Raw genomic sequence first — 20,674 nt, 5'->3', positions numbered from 1 at the left:
TGAACTGAAGAGCACAGTAGAAGGAATCAAAAGCAGGCTAGATGAAACAGAGGATGAGATTAGCAAGCTCGAGGACAAAGTAGAAAAAAACACCCAGAATAAGCAAGACAAGGAAAAGAGGCTTAGAGAGAATGAAAAGAGGTTAAGGGAAATGCAGGACAACATGAAATGTAATAATATCCATATAATAGGGATGCCAGAAGGAGAATAAGAAGAGCAAGGGGTAGAAAACCTGTTTGAAAAAGTAATGATGGAAAACTTCCCTAATTTGATGAGAGAAAAAGTCGCAGAAATCCAGGAAACACAGAGAGTCCCAATCAAGAGGAACCCAAAGAGGCCCACTTCAAGACACATCGTAATTAAAATGGAAAAATTACAAGATAAAGAGAGAATCTTAAAGGCAGCAAGAGAAAAACAAGAAGTAACATACAAAGGAGCCCCAATAAGACTAGCGGCTGACTTCTTAATGGAAATGCTCCAAGACAGAAGATAATGGCAAGAAGTATTCCCAGAAATGAAAGCCAGAGGCCAGCAACCATGGTTTACTCTGCCCAGTAAGGCTATCAATTAAAATGGAAAGCCAAATAAGGAGCTTGCCAGACAAAAGAAGCCTCAAAGAGTTACCTCCTCCAAACCAGATCTGCAAGAGATGCTAAAGGGTTTGCTTTAAGAACAGGAAGAAAAACAATGAAAGAGAGAGGAACACAGGTATGAAAAAATGGCAATGAATAAGTACCTATCAATAATAACCTTAAACATAAATGGATTACATGCTCCAACCAAAAGATACAGAATAGCGGAATGGATGATAAAACATGTCCCACACATATGCTGCCTACAGAAGACCTACCTCAGAACAAAAAACCTACACAGACTAAAAGTGAAGGACTGGAAACAGATTTTCCAAGCAAATGGACAGGGAAAGAAAACAGGGTAGCAATGCTCATATTTGAAAAAACAGATTTCAAAAAAAGAACCATAAAAAGTGACCCAGAAGCTCACTTCATAATACTCAAGAGAAGACTCCATCAAGAAGACATAAACATAGTAAATATATTTGCACACAACATAGGAGTACCCAAATACATAAAGAAAATCTTAGAGAACTTCAAAAAAGATATTGACAGCAACACAATTATAGTAGGAGATTTTAACACCCCATTGTCAAAAACAGACAGATCTTCCAAACAAAAATATCAACAAACATATTGTGATATTTAACAATGCCCTAGATGAAATAGACTTAACTGATATACATTGGGCTCTTCATCCCCAAAAAGCAAAATACACATTCTTTTCAAATGCACATGGAATATTTTCAAAGATAGATCACATGATCACAAAACAAGCCTCAACAAATTCAAGAAAGTTGAAATCATATCAAGAATTTTCTTCAACCACAAGGCACTGAAACTGGAAACCAACCTCAAGGAAAAAACTAAAAAAAAACTCAGTCATGTACATTGAATAGCATGCTATTAAACAATGAATGGGTCAAGAATGAAATTAGAAAAGAAATCAAAAAGTTTCTGGAAACAAATGAAAATGAACACACAATAACCCAAAACTTATGGCACACAGCGAAGACAGTCCTGAGAGGGTAGTTCATAGCAATACAGGCCTACCTAAAAAAGATAGAAACATTTCAAACAAACAACCTAACCGTACATCTACAGGAACTCGAGGAACAACAACAAAGACAACCTAGAGCAGGTAGAAGGAAGGAAGTAACCAAGGTCAGAACAGAATTAAATGACATAGAGACTAAAAGCACAATTCTAAGGATCAATGAACATAGGCACTGGTTCTTTGAAAAGATAAACAAAATTGACAAGCCTTGAAACAGGCTCAGCAAGGGAAAAAGAGAGAGGACCCAAATAAACACAATCAGAAATGAAAGAGGAGAGATCACAACTGATACCACAGAAATACAAACGATTGTAAGAAATTATTATGAAGAACTATATGCCAAGAAATTTGAAAACCTAGATGAAATGGACAAATTTCTAAAAAAATATAATCTTCCAAAACTCAATGAAGAAGCAGAAAACCTGAAAAGACCAATAACACCTGTTAAAATTGAAACAGTAATTAAAAAACTCCTGACACACAAAAGCCCTGGACCAGATGGTTTCAGAGGAGAATTCTACAAAGCATTTAAGGAAGAGCTAACCCCAATCTTCCACAGATTATTTCAAACAATTCAAGAAGATAGAAGACTCCCAAACTCTTTTTATGAAGCCAACATTATCCTAATCCAAAAAGCAGATAAAGACATAAGAAAGAAAACTTCAAGCCAATATCCTTGATGAATATAGATGCTAAAATCCTCAACAAAATATGGGCAAACGACATCAATCAATACAATAAAAAGATCGTACCCCATGACCAAGTGGGATTAATCCCAGAAATGCAAGGATGGTACAATATCCACCAATCAGTAAATATAATACTTCACATAAAAAATAGCAAAGACAAAAGTCACATGTTCATATCAATAGATGCAGAAAAAGCATTTGATAAGGTACAGCACCCATTCATGATAAAAACACTCGGCAAAGTGGGAATAGAGGGAGCATTCCTCAACATAATAAAGGCCATATATGGGAGGCCTACAGCCAACATCATACTCAATGGGCAAAATTTAGTGCTTTCCCACTAAGATCAGGAACAAGATGAGGATGCCCACTTTCACCACTCCTATTCAACATAGTACTAGAAGTCTTAGTCACAGCAATCAGACAAGGAATAGAAATAAAAGGCATCCAAATTGGAAAGGAGGAAACAAAACTGTCACTGTTTGCAGATGACATGATAGTGTACATAGAAAATCCTATAGACTCCACCAAAAACTTGCTCAACCTAATAAATGAATTTGGCAAAACAGCCAATACAAAGTCAATACTCAGAAATCAAAGGCATTTTTATATACCAACAATGAAGCATCAGAAACAGAAAAATGGGAAAAAATCCAATTTGATACAGCAACAAGAAAAAAATACCTAGGAATAAACGTAACCTAGGAAGTAAAATATCTGTACTCAAAAAACTGTACAACACTGAAGAAAGAAATTAAGGAAGACATAAACAAATGGAAATATGTACCATGCTCATGGATTGGAAGAATTAACATCATCAAAATGTCCATACTACCCAAAGCAATTTATAGATTCAATGAAATACCTATTAGAGTACCAATGACATATTTCACTGATTTAGAACAAACATTTCAGAAATTTTTATGGCACCATAAACGACCCCAAATAGCTGCTGCAATTTTGAGAAAGAAGAACAAAGCAGGAGGAATCACAATACCTCATACTAAACTGTATTACAAGACCAGTGTAATCAAAATGGCCTGGTATTTACATAAAAACAGGCACATAGAGATAGAACAGAACAGAGAGCCCAGAAACAAACCCAAATCTCTATGGTCAATTAATATTTGACAAAGGAGAAAGAAGCATAAAATGGAGCAAAAATAGCCTCTTCAACAAATGGTGTTGGGAGAACTGGATAGCTATGTGCAAAAAAAATGAAACTTGATCACCAACTTACACCATACACAAAAATAAATTCAAGGTGAATAAAACACTTAAATATAAGTCATAACATCATAAACGTCCTAGAGATAAACATTGGCAGGAAAATCTCAGACATTCCATGCAGCAGCATCTTCACAAATATGTCCCCTAGATGAAAGAATAAATAAATGGGATCTTATCAAATTAAAAAGCTTCTGCATAGCTAACGGGACTTCTGGCCAAGATGGAGGCATAGGTAGACACACTGTACCTGCTCATACAACCACAATTGAGGACAACAAAAATTTAGAAACAAAAAAACAACCAGATCTGACAGAAAATTGAACTGTACAGCGGTCCGACAACAGTTCACCTAGACCAGTAAGAGGGGCAGAGTCAGCAGCCAGCGGAGGGGGTTGTGGTAGGAAAAAGCGGTGGTTGGCAGTCCCAGGTGTACAGGGTGCAGGTGGCAGCTGGCAGACCCCAGGCACAGGGTGGCAATGGGCAGACTCAGTGAGGCATGCGAGGCCACTGCTGACCACGGACACACATTCACGTGCAGATAAACCAGGTAAAAATGGGCAGTGAGAAAGACCTTGCAACCCAGGGCCCCAGTGCTGGGAAATAAAGCCTAAAAGCACCAATTGAAAATACTTGTGATGGTAGAGGTGCTGAGAGAGACTCCCAGACTCACAGGAGAGTTTGTTGGAGAGACCCACAGGGCCCTAGAGTGTACACAAGCCCACCCACCTGGGAACCAGCACCAGAAGGGCCCAATTTGCTTGTGGGAAGCGGTGGAAGGGACTGAAATACGAGAATAGAACAAGTACCATTGTTCCCTCTCTGACCCCACCCTCACATACAGCATCACAACCCAGTGACTGGGCTGACCCGCCCTGGTGAACACCTAAGTCCCCGCCTCATACTCAACAGGCAAAACCGCCCTCACCCCACGCCCAAAAAAAAAAAAATAGCTCAAATGGAAGAACAGATCAAATCCCGAGTCAATACATCTAAGTGACCAACAGATAGGCAACCTATCAGATGCACAGTTCAAAGCACTGGTGGTCAGGATGCTCACAAAATTGGTTGATTCTGGTCACAAATTAGATGAAAAAATGAAGGATACACTAAGTGAAATAAAGGAAAATGCACAGGGAACCAATAGTGATGGGAAGGAAACTGGGACTCAGATCAATGGAATGGACCAGAAGGAAGAAAGGAACAACCAAACAGAAAAGAATTAAAAAAAAAATGAAGAGAGGCTTAGGAACATCCAGGACATCTTTAAACATTCCAACACCAAATTATAGGGGTACCAGAAGGGGATGAGGAACAGCAACAAGTGGAAAACTTATTTGAACAAATAATAAAGGAGAACTTCCCCAACCCTGGGTTGCAAGGCAAAGGAAATAGACTTCCAGGACATCCAGGAAGCTCAGAGAATCCCAAACAAGTTGGACCCAAGGAGGAACACACCAAGGCACATCATAATTACATTATCCAAGATTAAAATGAAGGACAGAATCCTAGAAGCAGCAAGAGATAAGGGGACAGTCACCTGCAAAGGAGTTCCCATCAGCCTGTCAGCTGATTTCTCTAAAGAAACCTTACAGGCAAGAAGAGGCTGGAAAGAAGGATTCCAAATCATGAAAGGCAAGGACCTACATCCAAGATTTCTCTATCCAGCAAAAGTTTCATTTAGAATGGGAGGGCAGATAAAGTGCTTCTCAGATAAGTTAAAGTTCAAGGAGTTCATCATCACCAAGCCATTGTTGTATGAAATGTTAAAGGGACTTATCTAAGAAAAAGAAGATAAAAACTATGAACAGTAAAATGACAGCAAACTCACAATTATTAACAAGCACACCTAAAACAAAAGCAAACTAAGCAAACAACTATAACAGGAACAGAACTACAGAAATGGAGATCACATGTAGGGTTAGTAACAGGAGAGTGGGTGGAGAAGAGAGGGGAAAAGGTACAGAGAATAAGGAGCATAAATGGTAGGTAGAAAATAGACAAGGGGAGGGCAAGAATAGTATGGGAAATGTAGAAGCTAAAGAACTTATGACACATGGACATGAACTAAAGCGGGGGAAGGTGGGTGGGAGTGGTGTGCAGGGTAGAGGAGAGTGAAGGGGGAAATGAGACAACTGTAATAGCACAATCATTAAATATATTTTAAAAAATAAAAATAAATAAAAAGCTTCTGCATGGCTTAAGAAAACAGCATTAAAATAAAAAGAGGACCAAGAGTATGAGAAAACATATTTGCTAATGACACCATGGACAAGGGTTTGATCTCCAAAATATATAAAGAACTGATACAACTCCACTCCAGGAAGACAAAAAAAAAAAAACAATTAAAAAATGGGCAAAAGACTTGAACAGACACTTCTCCAAGGAGTACATACAGAGGGCCCAGAGACACATGAAAAGATGCTCAGCATCACTAGCCATCAAGGAGATGCAAATTAAAACAACAATGAGATATCACCTCACACCAGTCAGAATGGCCGACATAGGCAAATCAACCTACAAATGTTGGAGAGGATGAAGAGAAAAGGGAACCCTAGTGCATTGTTGGTAGGAATTCAGACTGGTACAACCACTATGGAAAATAGTATGGAATTTCCTCAGAAAACTAAAAATGGTTCTGCCTTTGACCCAGCAATCCTACTCCTGGGATTATACCCTAGTAGCCCTGAAATACCAATCCATTAGAACTTATGCACCCCAATGTTCATAGCAGCACAATTTACAATAGCCAAGTGCTGGAAGCAACCTAAGTGTCCATCAGCAAATGAGTGGATCAAAAAACTATGATACATATACACAATGGAATTCTATGCAGTAGAGAGAAAGAAGGAGCTCCTACCCTTTGTGTCAGCATGGATGGAACTGGAGAGCATTATGCTAAGTGAAATAAGCCAGGCAGTGAGGGAGAAATACCATATGATCTCACCTTTAACTGGAACATAATCAACAAAAGAAAAAAGTAAACAAAATATAACCAGAGTCATTGAAATTAAGAACAATCTAACAATAGCCAGAGGGGAGGGGGCAGGGGGCAGTGGGGAGAAGGGTTTTCAGGAACTACTATAAAGGACACATAGGTAAAACCAAGGGGGAGGGTGAAATCAACAGAGGGGGATTGGTTTGGAGGGGTTGGTGTGGAAGGGTGGGGAGAAAATACAGACAAGTGTAATTGAACAACAATAAAATAATTTAAATGAAAAAAATCAGCAAGAGAAAGGAGACAGTTACCTACAAAGAACTGTTTATAAGACTATCAGCTGATTTATCAAAAGAAACCTTGCATGCAACAAAGAGCTGGAAAGAAAGATTCAAAGTCTTGAAAGCCAAGGACCTACATCCAAGATTACTCTATCCAGAAAAGCTATTATTTAGAATGGAAGGGCAGATAAAGTGCTTCCCCGATAATGTCAAATTAAAGGAATTCATCATGACCAAGCCCTCATTATATGAAATGTTTAAAGGACTTATCTAAGAAAAAGAGGACAAAAACCTATGAATAGTAAAAGGACAACAAACTCACAACTGTCAACAACTGAACCAAAAAAAAAATTAAGCTAACAACTAGAACAGGAACAGATTGATAGAAATGGAGATCACAAAGAGGGTTATCAGCCAGGAGAGAAAGGGGGAGAATGGAGAAAGAGGTTCAGGGAATAAGAAGCACAATTGATAGGCACAAAATAGACAGGGGGAGTTTAAGAATAGTATAGAAACTGGAGAAGCCAAAGAACTTATATGTACAACCTGTGGACATGAACAAAATTGGGGGGATTCTGGAGGTTGGGGAGGTAGAGGGCAGAGGGTATAAAGTGAAGATAAAAATAGGATAATTGTATAGTATAATCAATAAAATATACTTAAAAATAAATAAATATAAATCTTGAAAAAAACCCCTAAAAATAAAAACTAAATCAACTATAGTTACAGTAAGGAGTTAGGAGATATGCATACCCCCCAAAAGATCTTAAATATGACATCATTTTTAGGGGAGGTAGGAGTACAAATGAAGTACATATGAAATGTATTTTGTAATTTTTTTTAAATTTTGAAATTTTTGTTCCATTACATTTATCCCAATTTTCCCCCATTGCTCTCCCCTGCTCCCCACCTCCTGCTCCCACAATCAATTCCCACCTTGTTGTCCATAACCATAGGCCTTTTATACTTGTTCTTTAACTAGCCCCTCCTGTTCTTTCCTAGCTTATCCCCCCTTCCTCCTCTCTTTTGTCCTCTCCAATTTGTTCTTGTTTTCCAAATGCATATAAGCTTAAAATAGTCTTATATATAGGTAGAGATAGATAGAGATAGAGATAGATAGAGATAGAGATAGAGATAGAGATAGAGATAGAGATAGAGATAGATAGAGATCAACTTCATGGTAACCACAAACCAAAAACCTACAAGACATGACAAAAAAAACCCCAAAACAAAGAAAAGTAAAACTCAGAAATAACAATCCTCCACCCCCAGGAACCACTAGGCAGGAAACCAAAGGAAAAAGAAAAGAGCAGATAAAAACTACAAAAATAACCAGAAAACAATGAACAAAATGATGATAAGTACATATATATCTATAACTACTTTAAATGTAAGTGGACTAAATAATCCAATTAAAAAAGATAGGGTACTCTGGATAATAGCCCTTCTAACAGGTGTAGGGTGGTATGTTATTGTAGTTTTAATCAGCATTTCCTTAATAACTAGTAAAATTGAGCATCTTTTCTTATATCTATTGGTCATTTGTATGTCTTTTTTGGAGAAGTGTTCAGAAACTCTGCCTTTTTAAAAATTGGATTGTTGTTTATTTGGTGTTGAGTTTTTTGAGTTCTTTATGTCCTTTGGATATTAACTCCTTGTTGGAGCTATTGTTTGCAAATATTTCCTCCCATTCAGTTGGTTGCCTTTTGTTTTGTTTGTGGTTTCTTTTGCTCTGTAGAAGCATTTTAGTTTGATATAATCCCATTCATTTATTTTTTCTTTTACTTTTCTGCCTTTGGAGTCAAATTCATAGAATCCTCTCTAAGGCCAAGGTCCATAAGTTTAGTAGTTATGTTTTCTTTTGTGTAATTTAGAGTTTCAGGTCTTATATGTAAGTCTTTGATCATTTCACAAGCATTGGAGAGGTGGAGAAAAAGAAACCCTTATTCACTGCTGGTGGGAATGTAAATTACTACAGCCACTATGAAAAACAATAAGAAGTCTCCTTAAAAATTAAGAATAGAGTTACAATATGACTCAGTAACCTCTCTTCTTGGTTTCTACCTAAAAATTTTGAGAACGTTTGTTTGCAGAGAAATATGCACCCCTATGTTCATTGCAGTATTATTCATGGATGTCAAGACATGAAAACAACCAATGTCCCTTGATAAATGATTGGATATAGAATACATGGTATATATATATATATATATACTACTTAGACATAAGAAAAGATTTAATATTGCTATTTACAACAACATGAGGGATCTTGAGAATATCATGCTAAATGAAATAAATCAGACAGAAAAAGTCAAAGGCCATGTGATTTCACTCATATTGGGATATAACACTGAAAGCAACAGATGAGCAATGAGAAAACCAAACAAACAAAAAACTCATAGACATAGACAACACTACGGTGGCTGGCAGAGGAATAGGTATGATATGGGTAGTAAAGAGTAAAGGGGGTCAAATACATGGTGACAAGAGAACATCTGACTTTGGATGGTGGACACACAATGCATATACAGATGATATATTATAGAATTATACCACTTGAAACCATGTAATTTTATTAACCAGTGTTACTCCAATAAATTTAATTTAATAAAATAGGGTGGCTAAATGGCAAAAACACCAAGGTTTACTTGTATGTGGCCTACAAGGCACCCACACCAGATAGAAAGACACACAAAACCTGACAGTGAGGGGGTAGAAAAAGATATTTCATGCAAATAAAAATAAAAAGAAAATGAGGTAGCAATATTCACATCAGAAAAATAGACTTCAAAATAAAAACTGTAAAAAGAGACATGGAAGGAATTACATAATGATAAAAGGGCCAACCCAAGAAGTATTCATAAATATTTATACATCCAACATAGGAGTACCTAAATATATAAAGCAAATATTAATGGACATAAAAGTAAAAAATGTCAGTAATACAATAGTAAGGGACTTTGACCCTCAACTTACATCAATGAATAGATCATCTAGATAGAAAAATAATAAGGAAACATTAAGTTTAAATGACTCATTAGATCAATGAGCTTAACAGATTTATATAAAACATTTTATTCAAAAACTGCAGCATGCATATTCTTTTCAACTGCACATGGAAAATTCCCTAGCATAGATAACATTAGGGCACAAAACAAGTCTTAATAAATTTAAAAAGTTTGTAGTCACATAAAGTTTCTTTTCTGACCATAAGAGTATGAAACTAGAAACCAACTACAAGAAGACTATAAAAACACAAACACATGAAGACTAAACAACATACTACTGAACAACCAATAGGTTAACAAAGAAGTCAGAGAATAGTGGGACAAATGAAAATGGAAGCACAACTTACCAAAATCTGTGGGGTGCAACAGAAACAGTTCTAAAATGGAAACTTATAACAATATAGGAATACTTCAAGAAAGAAACAAGAAAAATCTGAAATAAACATTTTAACTTTATACCTGAAGGAACAAGATAATAAAAACAAATAATGCCCAAAGTTAGTAAAGAAAGAAAATAATAAAGATAAGAGCAGAGGTAAGTGAAATACAGACACCCCCTGCCAAAAACAACAAGAAAGATAAATGAAACTAAAAGCTGATTCTTTGAAAATATAAACAAAATCAACAAACCTTCAGCCATACTTATCAAGAATAAAGAGAGGGCAAAACAAATGAAATCAGAAATGAAAAGGGAGAAGTTTCAACCAACACCACAGAAATACAAAGGATTGTTAAGATACAACACACAAACAATTATATGCCAACAAATTTGACAACCTGGAAGAAATGGGTACATTGTAGAAATACACAATCTTCCAAGACTGAACCAGGAAGAAACAGAAAATCTGAACAATCTGATTACTAGTAACGAAATTAAATCAGTAGTAGTAGTAGTAGTAATAATAATAAAAACTACCAGCAAACAAAAGCCCAGAACCAGGTGGCTTCACAGATAAATTTTACCAAACATTTAGGAAAAAAATATGTACTCATATATTAATATGAGAATATGTACCATTATGTACCATGTATGTATCATTAATATGTACCATTCCAAAAAATCAAAGAGGAAGAAACACTTCCAAAGTTATTCCATAAGCCCAGTATTTCTCTGATACCAAAACCAGATACTACCAAAAATGAGTTAAAAAAAACCCTGCAGGCCAATATTCCTAATGAACACAGATACAAATATTTTCAACAAAATATAAGCAGACCAAATAAAACAATACATTGAAAGGATCATACACCATGGTCAAGTGGGATTTATCCCAGGGATGCAGAAGATGGGCAGATCAATCAGTATCACATTAATCAAACAAAGGATGGAAATTGTAAGATCACTTTAGTATATGTAAAAACAATTTGACAAAATTCAACATTTTTATATGATAAAAACTCTCAACAAAGTGAGTATAGAGGTATTATACCTCATCATAACAAAGACAAGATATGACAAACCCATAGGTAATATCATACTCAATGGTGAAAAGTTACAAGCTCTTCTAAGATCAAGAACAAGAAAAGAATGGTCCCTTTCACCACTTTATTCAACATAGTACTGAAAGTCCTAGACACAGCAGTAAAGCAAGAAAGGAAAATAAAAGTATCTAAATTGAAAAGTCAAATTGTCACTGTTTGCCAGTGACATGATACTAACCCTAAAGATTCCATAAAAAACCATTAGAAGTAATAAATTAATTCAGTAAACTTGCAGAATACAAATTTAATGTATAGAAATTTGTTCCATTCCTGTACACTAATAACAAATTATGGGAAAGAGAAATTAAGAGAACAACAGTCCATTTATAATTGCATCAAAAAGAATAAAATATTTAAGAATAAATTTAACCAAGGAGGTGAAAAATCTAAAATCTATGATACTGATGAAAGAAACTAAAGATGTCACAAATAAATGAAAGTTATATTGTGCTCATGGTTTTGAAGGATGAATATTGTTAAAATGATAATACTACCCAAAGAAATCTGCAGATTCAATGCAATCTCCATCAAAATTCCAACGGCTTTTCACAGAACTGGAACCAACAGTTCAAAAATTTATAGGTAACCAAAAAAGAGCCTGAATACCTAAAACAGTCTTGAAAAATAAGCACAAATTGGACTTAATCATGCTTCCTGATTTCAAACTATACTACAGGGCTATAATAATCAAAACAGATACTGGGCCAAAAATGGATACATAGGTCAATAGAAGAGAATAGAGAGCACAGAAATAAACCCACACTTATATGGTCAATTAATCTACAACAAAGGAAGCAAGAATATACAATGCAGAAAATACAGTATACATTTTTAATAAATGGTGTTATGCAAACCGGACAGATAAACACACACAAAAAGAAACAGGACAACTTTCTCATACCATATACAAAATAAACTTGAAAAGGAATGGAGTCCTAAAATAAATGTAAGACCTGAAACCATAAAACTCCTAGAAGTAAACATAAGAAGCAAACTGACATTGGTCTTACAAATAATTCTTTTTGATATGTCTTCTTGAGCAAAGGCAATAAATTCAAAAATAAACAAATAAGAATACATCAAACTAAAATGCCTTTGTACAATGAAGGAAATCATCAACAGAACAAAAAGATAACCTACTGAATAGGAGAAGATATTTGCAAATGATATATTCAATAAGAGGTTAATATACAAACTATATAAAAACTCATGTAATTCAACATCAAAAAACCCCAAACAATCTGATTAAAAAATAGGCAGAGTATCTGAATAGATATTTCTCCAAAGAAGCTATACAGATTGTTAACAGACACAAAAAGGTGCTTGAAACATTATCAGGGAAATACAAATCAAAATCATACCAGTCAGATTGCCTATTATCAAGAAATAAATAAATAACAAGTGTTGGTAAGGGCGTGGAGAAAAGGGAACCCTCATGTATTGTTGATAGGATTGTAAACTGGTGCAATCACTATGAGAAGAGAGGATCTTTTCTATATTTAACCATAGAACTACCGTATGATTCAGTAATTTCACTTCTGGTTAATTATCTGAAGAAAGTAAACAGAATAATTTGAAAAGGTATATACACCCCTATGTTTATCACAACATTATTTAAAGTAGCCAAAACATAGAAGCCACTTAGGTGTCTATCAATAGAGGAACAGTTAAAGAGGGTGTGACATACATGAACACATGTGCACTCATGTGCACAATGAAATACTAGTCAGCCATAAAAAAGAATGAAATAGTACCATTTGTGACAACATGAATATACTTAGAGGATATAATGCCAAGTTAAATAAGTCAGACAGAGAAAGACAAATGCCATATGATTTCATTTATATGTGGAGTCTAAAACAAAACATGGAACAAAAACCTAAAACAAAACAGAAACAGACATAGAGAAAGAGAACAAATTGATGGTTGCCAAAGGTGGGGCAGGTAATGAGAATGGGTGGGAAAAATGAAAAGGTTTAAGAGGTATAACCTTATAGTTATAAATTAGTAAGTCATTGGGATGTAATGCACAACATGATAAATTTAGTCAATAATATCTTAGTAATTATGTATAGTGACATATGGTTATTAGACTTATGGTGATCATTTCATAAGGTATATGAATATCAGATCATTATGCCATATACCTGAAACTAATTTAATATTGTATTTCAAGTATACTTTAATAAAATGGTTGATAATAAATATTTAAAATACACACATCTGACAAGAGATTCCTATCTATTATAGGTGAAGATCTACAAACCAATAACTATGACAGGTAATCCATAAGAAAAAAAGTTTAGGGCAAAATACTTGAACAAATATGAAAAAAAGAGAATATCTCAATTACCAATAAGCATATAAAGAGACATTCAGCTTCAGATGATCACTAGGGTAATGCAAGTTAAAAATCACAATGAGACACTACAATATATCCACCAAAATAAATGAAAGGAGAAAGGTATAATATATCAAATGCCGTTGAGAATGTGGAGCAACCAGAGCTCTCACACACTGCTGGTAGAAATGGGAATTGGAATAACAACTTTGTGAAATTGTTTGTCAGTTTTTCTTTGGTAGGCAGAATTATGTGATGGCCCCAAGAGTTCCATACCTTAGTGTACATGCCCTGTAAATCCCCTCCCCCTGAGTGTAGCCAGGACCGTGAATATGTTGTATTACACTTCCATGATTAGATTACACTATGTGACAGAGATGAACAGGTTTGTCAACTATAGTAAAGGTACCAAATCTGTTTAGTTAAGTTAATAAAAAAAATCAAGAGAAATTGTCTTGGGAGGACCTAACTAGGTTAACCCTAAGCAGGGACTGAGCCCTTCCTAAAGGAGGAGATTTGAAGGGTCAGAATGTGAGAAGCCCTATCAAGGAGGTCATGTGGCAAGGTAATGAGAATAACCTGAAGGAGCTGAGAGTCGTTTTGGTCCAGTAGCCAGCAGAAAGAGAGAGAGAGAGAGAGAGAGAGAGAGAGAGAGACAGAGACAGGGAGAGAGACAGAGAGAGAGATGGAGGGAAGGAGGCAGGAAGGGAGGGAGGAAGGGAGGGAGGGAGGGAGGGAGGAAGGAAGGAAGGGAAAGAAAAAAAAGACTCCAGTTCTCTAACTACAAAGAGCTAAATTCTTCTAAAAACCTGAATATACTCAGAAGTGGATTTTCCTTTAGCTGTGCCTCTAGATGAAGACAAAATGGCCAATATCTTAATTTCAGCCTGGGAGATCTTGAACAGAAGACCCAACTAAAATGTGCAAGATTCCTTATCCATGAAAACTATGAACTAACAAATTTGTGTGGTTTTAGGGTGGCCATTACATCTGTAGTAGTTTGTTATACAACAATAGAAAACTGATACAGTCTCATAAAGTTAAATATGCATGCCACTTGATTCAACAATTCTATTCCTGGGAATGTTTCCAACAGAAAGCCATACATGTTTTCACCAAAATACATACACTACAATAGCCACAGAAGCAAGATTTATAATACCCTAAAACTAAAAACTACCCAAATGAGGAAGAGGAGGAGTTATGGAATGTTGATAACATTTTATTTTATTATTTGGGTTCTGGTTACACATGTGTGTCCACTTGGTATAAATGTATTAAGCTGTGCTCTTTCCTAGAATATATTATATTTTTAAATGACCAAAACTTTGATTCTATTATACAAAAACACAATTACTACTAAAAATGTTTAAACCTTTATACATATAAAAGTACTCACATGATTTTACTTGTGTAATTATTTTAGCTTCAGTCCTATATGAATAAAACACAAAACATACTATATAAAAACAAAAACACCTAATTGTCAGTTGTTTGGACTTTTATCCTAGTTCTTATTTGATTTTTGGTGAACCTTCAACACATTGCTTTAATAAATGTTTTTTTTGTTTTCTTTTTTAATGGAATTAAATTTGGTAGTATATTGAGAATATTAAGGCACTCTGTGGAATAAGGCCTTTGTTATTATTGTAAATTCACTTACTCTCCCAGACATATGCATCTTCTCTGATGAACATACATTTTTGGGCCAGGCCATGATAAAATAGAAAATGTAACCTCATCAAACCTTTCAGAGGGTAAAGCTAAAGGTATTTTTATTACATTTTAGAGAGGAAATATAATGGTTTTCTCATAGTCTTGTAAGAGTACATATATAGCCTTGCAAAACAATCAACAAATTCTTACTGAATACCTCATATACAGGACATCATGTTAAATATAAGAACTATAAAAAGAGATAGTATATTGTTTCTTCTCTTGGAAGATTTAAGATCTGCCTGAAGAAATACATACTAATAAACATTAGTTAATGACATAGGTTAATACAGGGTAGGGCAAAATTAGGTTTGCTATTGTGAGTATGCTAAACACAGAGTTTACCATTGTATTATTACTTATTAATTATTGCATTGTTTTCCATATGAACAACTGTAAACCTACTTTTGTCCCACCTTGTATGTTAATACCAGATAAGTATTAGATAAAAAAGAAGTAATAAGGAAAAAAGAAAGGAAAAATAACTATCATAAAATGGTACCCCAAAGGCAGAGAGCTCTTGGCCATCAGGAAAGGCTTCCTGAAGTCAGCATGATAGGAAAAACAAAGTTATTTTTGGTAAAGAATATTGTTTTTAAATGTGACTTCTTTTTCACTTTCCAGATAGGAGCAGTTACTTAACTTCTTGAAACTTTCCAGTTTCTCATCTGAGATTTAGGGATGATGCCAATAATTTCCACTTCACAAGTTTGCGAGGTCAGATAAGTTAATACAATAGCAGGTTCTTCTAGTCTGCATAGCTGACATTTCTTTGAGATGAGTATATAATTACTGAGAATCTTTGAAGTCTGACTGAGTATTGGAGAAGATCGGACAGTGGGGAGTTGAGAGGTATATTAGAGAAGTGTTAGAGAAAAGAGAAGGAGATATTGAGAGTTTAAAATAAAAAAATGAATAACAAATATTGATAAGAGTATAGTACAGCATAATGAAAATAAGACAGGACAGTGTTTGGGAATCCTGGAGCAATAAATACAATCAAGAATGTTTTATTATAGGCTGGCAAACCCAATAGTATACTGACTGTGGTGAGGAAACCAGAAATATAGAAGAAATCCCTGAATATTTACCTTATCAGTGAAAAGACAATCCTTACAACCATTTTTACTTACATATATGAAATGACTAGAGAAGTGATGGCTATACTAGTGCTTATGTCAAGTTGGCTTTGCTTTTTGTTACACAGGAATGTGGACAAAGGAAAGCTCATTGTAGTCCATAGCATCAGGAAGGTTTGGAGCTCAGTCTTGAAGAGTGGGTGGGACATAGATCCAAGGGAGAAAAAGAAGGTTTATTCTAGACAGGTGTAACATCCTGCAAAAATTCATCAGACAGAAGTATCTTGCTATTGACTTATTTTTACTTGATTATGAATAAGAGTAAAGGTCATTTGGTTAAGAGATACTATTTCTGAGAGGTTATGGAGAGGTAAGGAAAGAAGTGGCAATTGTAAAAGTCCATTTCTCCTAGATAGGAATTGTAGGTTTGGGGCTGTGCTGCAAAACTGGTGATCTGCTCTCCAAGAAAGAATGGGGGAGAAAGAGACTTAGGTATCTGATTTTACACAAAGTATGAGTTCCTTGAAATTTTAAAGCAAGTGTTTTGAGATGATCCAGACTCATTTTTGTTGAGAACGTCTCTATACCTTCTTGCTGAAATTCCATGATCAAAAGTGTATTTTCTCATTGTTTTTGTTTTTGTTTTTACCTCTATATAAGAAAAGTAACCCTTTTGGACAATCAATCAGTTATCAATTTCAGCTACATCTAGATTTGATTAATTTTCTAAGATCAGATTGTAGGAGTATATTTTCAAAAGGGAAAGTAAAGAGTAGGTAGCAATATCTGCCTACACTATGAAATGGTGCATGGTAGGGAGAGAGAGTAACAGCTACTTCTGCATCAACTGCCATCCTTTACACTCACAAACTGAAGAGCCTCCTGTCACATCTGTTTTCAGTGTACCCCAAAGCCTACAGAACACTTAACTTGGTTTGGTATGTACTAGGTTTAAAGAGCCTGAGTTCATCTCTGAGAGATATAGGGTTTTTTTTTTCCCCCCAAGGGATGCATATTGAGCCAGTTTTCTTATAACTACCATGGGCTTAATAATAATAATAGCTTCCTAAGAGTTGTTGAGAATATTAAATAAGAATGTATGTAAGGACTCCAGCACATAAAGGCGCCCTATAACTGTCAGCTAATAATAATCACTACTATATTTATGGCGCCTGGGTCCTGGATCTTGCCAAGTTTTGTTGGGGAGAGGGAGGGAAGGAAGAAGATGGTTGCTTATTGTGTTGGTGGCATTCTTCAAACAGCCCTCAGGCCTTGGGCCAAGAATGACAGAGGGCTGCTTCCTTTGCTGGCTTAGTTTCACCCCTGCTCCACCTACGCTTCCCTAGAGCAACAAGTTCTCTTTTTGCAAAACCCGCCCGCGCGCGGATGGCAGACCTAGCGCCTCCTCCCAGACCTCTAACAAACTTGCTGTCAAACCCACCTTGGGTCGAAATCGTGGCTGCCAACGCCCTATGGAGGCGGGAGAGCCCGCAGCAAGTAAAGAAAGCCTCGCTGAGGCTGGAAGAAAGGCGGGAGACGTGGAAAGTCAGGAAAGGGGGACTGATTAGTAATCCCAGTTCATGCTGCCCTTTAGAGGCAAAAACAGCAACAGAAAACTCTCACCGCTCATCTGAAGTCTCTCTCCTGTGATCAGGAAGGAAATGGGGCTTGGACAGAAACCCACAGAAACCCCGGACAGAAACACACCGAAACCCGGACGATTCTCTGGTTACCAAATCCCATCCGATATTTTCCAGGTTCCCCTCACTCCAGTTTCTCCTTACACGCTCACTTGATCCCACCCCTAGGTAGGTCCCTTAAGGATACTTGAAATCCCTGCCAAGGACATTTTGCAGGAAGAGCAAGTAGGTCAATTACAGCCTCCACCCTGTGTTTTCCTCTCCCTTGCCCCCCCAGAATGGGAACCCTGAAGTTTCCAAAGGAGTCCCCAGGCATTTTAGATTGGAAGCCTCATCCTACTGCCCAAACAGTTGAGCGCTGCCAACTTTTTGGAGTGGGGATCCCCGTGTCCTCCTGGAAAAGCTAAGCTGGCCACTCACATACCAGGAGAGCAACCCTGACTTCTCCGCGGGGAACTCCCCTCAAAATCTTCCGTTCCAGCTTCTACAGTTCTGCGTTGAGAACTTGAGAATTAACAAGAAGTACGTTTCTGGGGTGTGCTGTGGTGGGCGGGGGTGGGGGCGAGAAGTTCCGCCCCGATTTTGGGAAACAACACCAGTTCAAGTCTTTAAGTCTCCTGGAGCCAGGGAGCTATTTTCCCTGGAAAAGAGCAAGGACCCAAGTCCCCAGAAGGGAAATCCTCCTGAAGCAGGGTCCGAAAAGCATGAACATGAATTGCAATGTCCAAGCTTCTAGTCCTATTTGTCAGAAACAACTCTTTTTCTGGAGATGGAAGCAAGGGTTATATATATCTCTGGTAAGACAACCAAAGCCAAGCTCAGATGTTCAGGACCTCATCCCTCCATCCCCAAACAGCCCCGAGAACTTGGTACCTCGGACAGAGCCCCAGCGCTTGGCATTGTTCGAAAGGTGTTACCCTGTTTTCGCCAAGTCAAAGAGCAATACATTATTTTTATGACTTTAGTAGTACAATTTCAAGGACATTTTAATTACATAACCTGTGAAAGATCACTGGAGGCAATGTCGTGTTAAAAAGCCGATGGTAGAATGCCTGCATCGCAGGAGAAAGAGAAAACTTGCAAATCTGCAATGAGATTGCGCAGGGCTGTCCCGGTTTTGAAACGATATGCAAAATGCAAGGGAGATCTTACCTTTCGGACTCCAAACCCGTGTTCTGCTGCAACTTGGCGAGCTTCTTCCTCTCCTCCTTTATGCAACTCCACAAGAAAATGATTCGTGAAGACCGGTCTCTTAGCAGATACAAAAACCATGACATAGAAGAGGAGCCCGGCGGCCACCTTCCAAAGGGAGACACAGCCACCTTTCATCTTTCTTTGGGAGTGAAAAGTGGTTCTGGGAGGCGCGCAAGCTGGCGGAGCAGGGGACCCAGAGGAAAGGTGTAAATAAAAAATGTATATATAGTTTTTTGTTTGTTTGTTTGTGTTTTAAAGGAATCTTTGTGTAGAGAAAGAGACTGATCCGGGGCTTGGAAAGCAGCAAATCAGTGTGTGTTCTCTAGCATATGGCTGGCGGGGAAGCCGTGTGGTCCAGTGGCCCGGCTCGCCGGCAGGGGTGCGAATGTGAGGAGCTGTGTGTATCCGAGAGAAAGAGCGAGTATGTCTGTGCTTGATGCTAAATCTGCATTTTCAGCTCCTCCTCAGCTCCAGTTCTACTGGGGCGGGAGGAGAGCACCAGCCTGGGTGACGTGAGCCCGCCAGCAGCCAATGAGGACCAGAGAAGCAGCGGGCCCTGCCCTGGGCCATCCCGGGCCCACCCCTACCCGCCCCCGACCTGGCTGGTTCGCCTCCACCAGCGAGGGGCACCGCGCTGTGAGCCCGCCCCTGCCACTTCCAGCACCCTGGAGAGCTCCTCAATCTCTCCACCCTGCACGTCTGGCTCCCAGGAAAGTGCCCCCAGCTGTAATCTGGTCAGCGGCGCCCGAGTGATGTCATTGTTTGTGGAAATCTGTCGGGCTCTGGAAAGGGAATTACGATGTGTGTTGTTCTCTGAGGCCCCAAAGGGAGCTGGGGCACTGTCTCATCTGCCTCTTGCTTATTTTTCCCTGCAAAACACCTCTCTCTCTCTCTCTCTCTCTCTCTCTCACACACACACACACACACACACACACACACACGGTATATCTGCCTCCCCTTCTCTCAATAACAAAGCAAATATTAATCCTCCTCCCTCCATTATGGGATAACACTTTTGCTCTCCTTCCTGGCACTGGGAGGATTGAGGAACGCAGCCTTCTTGAGGTGACTCACGGGGGCGGGAATGCAAAAATGATCTTTGTTTGTTTGTATGTTTGTTTACTTATTTATTTTGGTAGGCTCCAGGCTAATCTGGAACTAAGCATCTGTGAAGCCTAGCAGGACATGAGCTTTCCTCTACCAGTAATTGTAATTAGATGAGACTCCACCAGGAGTCTGAGCTCCTCTGATGAGACTGCCTTCCATAGAGCCAGGGCTAGGATTGAAATGTCTGGAAGTGCATTCTGAGATTGGGGGCATTGGTTGCCCAGGGACAGGGAGAGAGCACCTCTGGGGAGGTGTATCCACCAATCCCAGGAGCTGGGCCAAGACTCCAGTTGGGTGTCCTCCAGTTGAGACATCACTTGGCAAATTCTGTCAGACTGGCTGG

The 20,674-nt window shown here is 37.7% G+C and overlaps 1 protein-coding gene across 1 annotated transcript in view; it reads right to left on the bottom strand.

Moving 5' to 3' along the window:
* PCSK2 (proprotein convertase subtilisin/kexin type 2) overlaps positions 1-19,646 on the bottom strand; it is a 359,378-nt gene extending 339,732 nt beyond the window's left edge. The window contains exon 1 of the mRNA XM_045832582.1: positions 19,183-19,646. Coding sequence (XP_045688538.1) covers positions 19,183-19,359 — 177 coding nt within the window. The 5' untranslated portion in view covers positions 19,360-19,646. The remainder of the gene's footprint in view (positions 1-19,182) is intronic.
* Between the last annotated feature and the right edge of the window lie 1,028 nt (positions 19,647-20,674).

This window comes from Phyllostomus hastatus, unplaced genomic scaffold, assembly GCF_019186645.2.
Source record: "Phyllostomus hastatus isolate PE091 unplaced genomic scaffold, TTU_PhHast_1.1 phas_contig_17, whole genome shotgun sequence".
Taxonomy (NCBI): Eukaryota; Metazoa; Chordata; class Mammalia; order Chiroptera; family Phyllostomidae; genus Phyllostomus; species Phyllostomus hastatus.
This window is presented reverse-complemented; position numbering and strand designations above follow the sequence as displayed.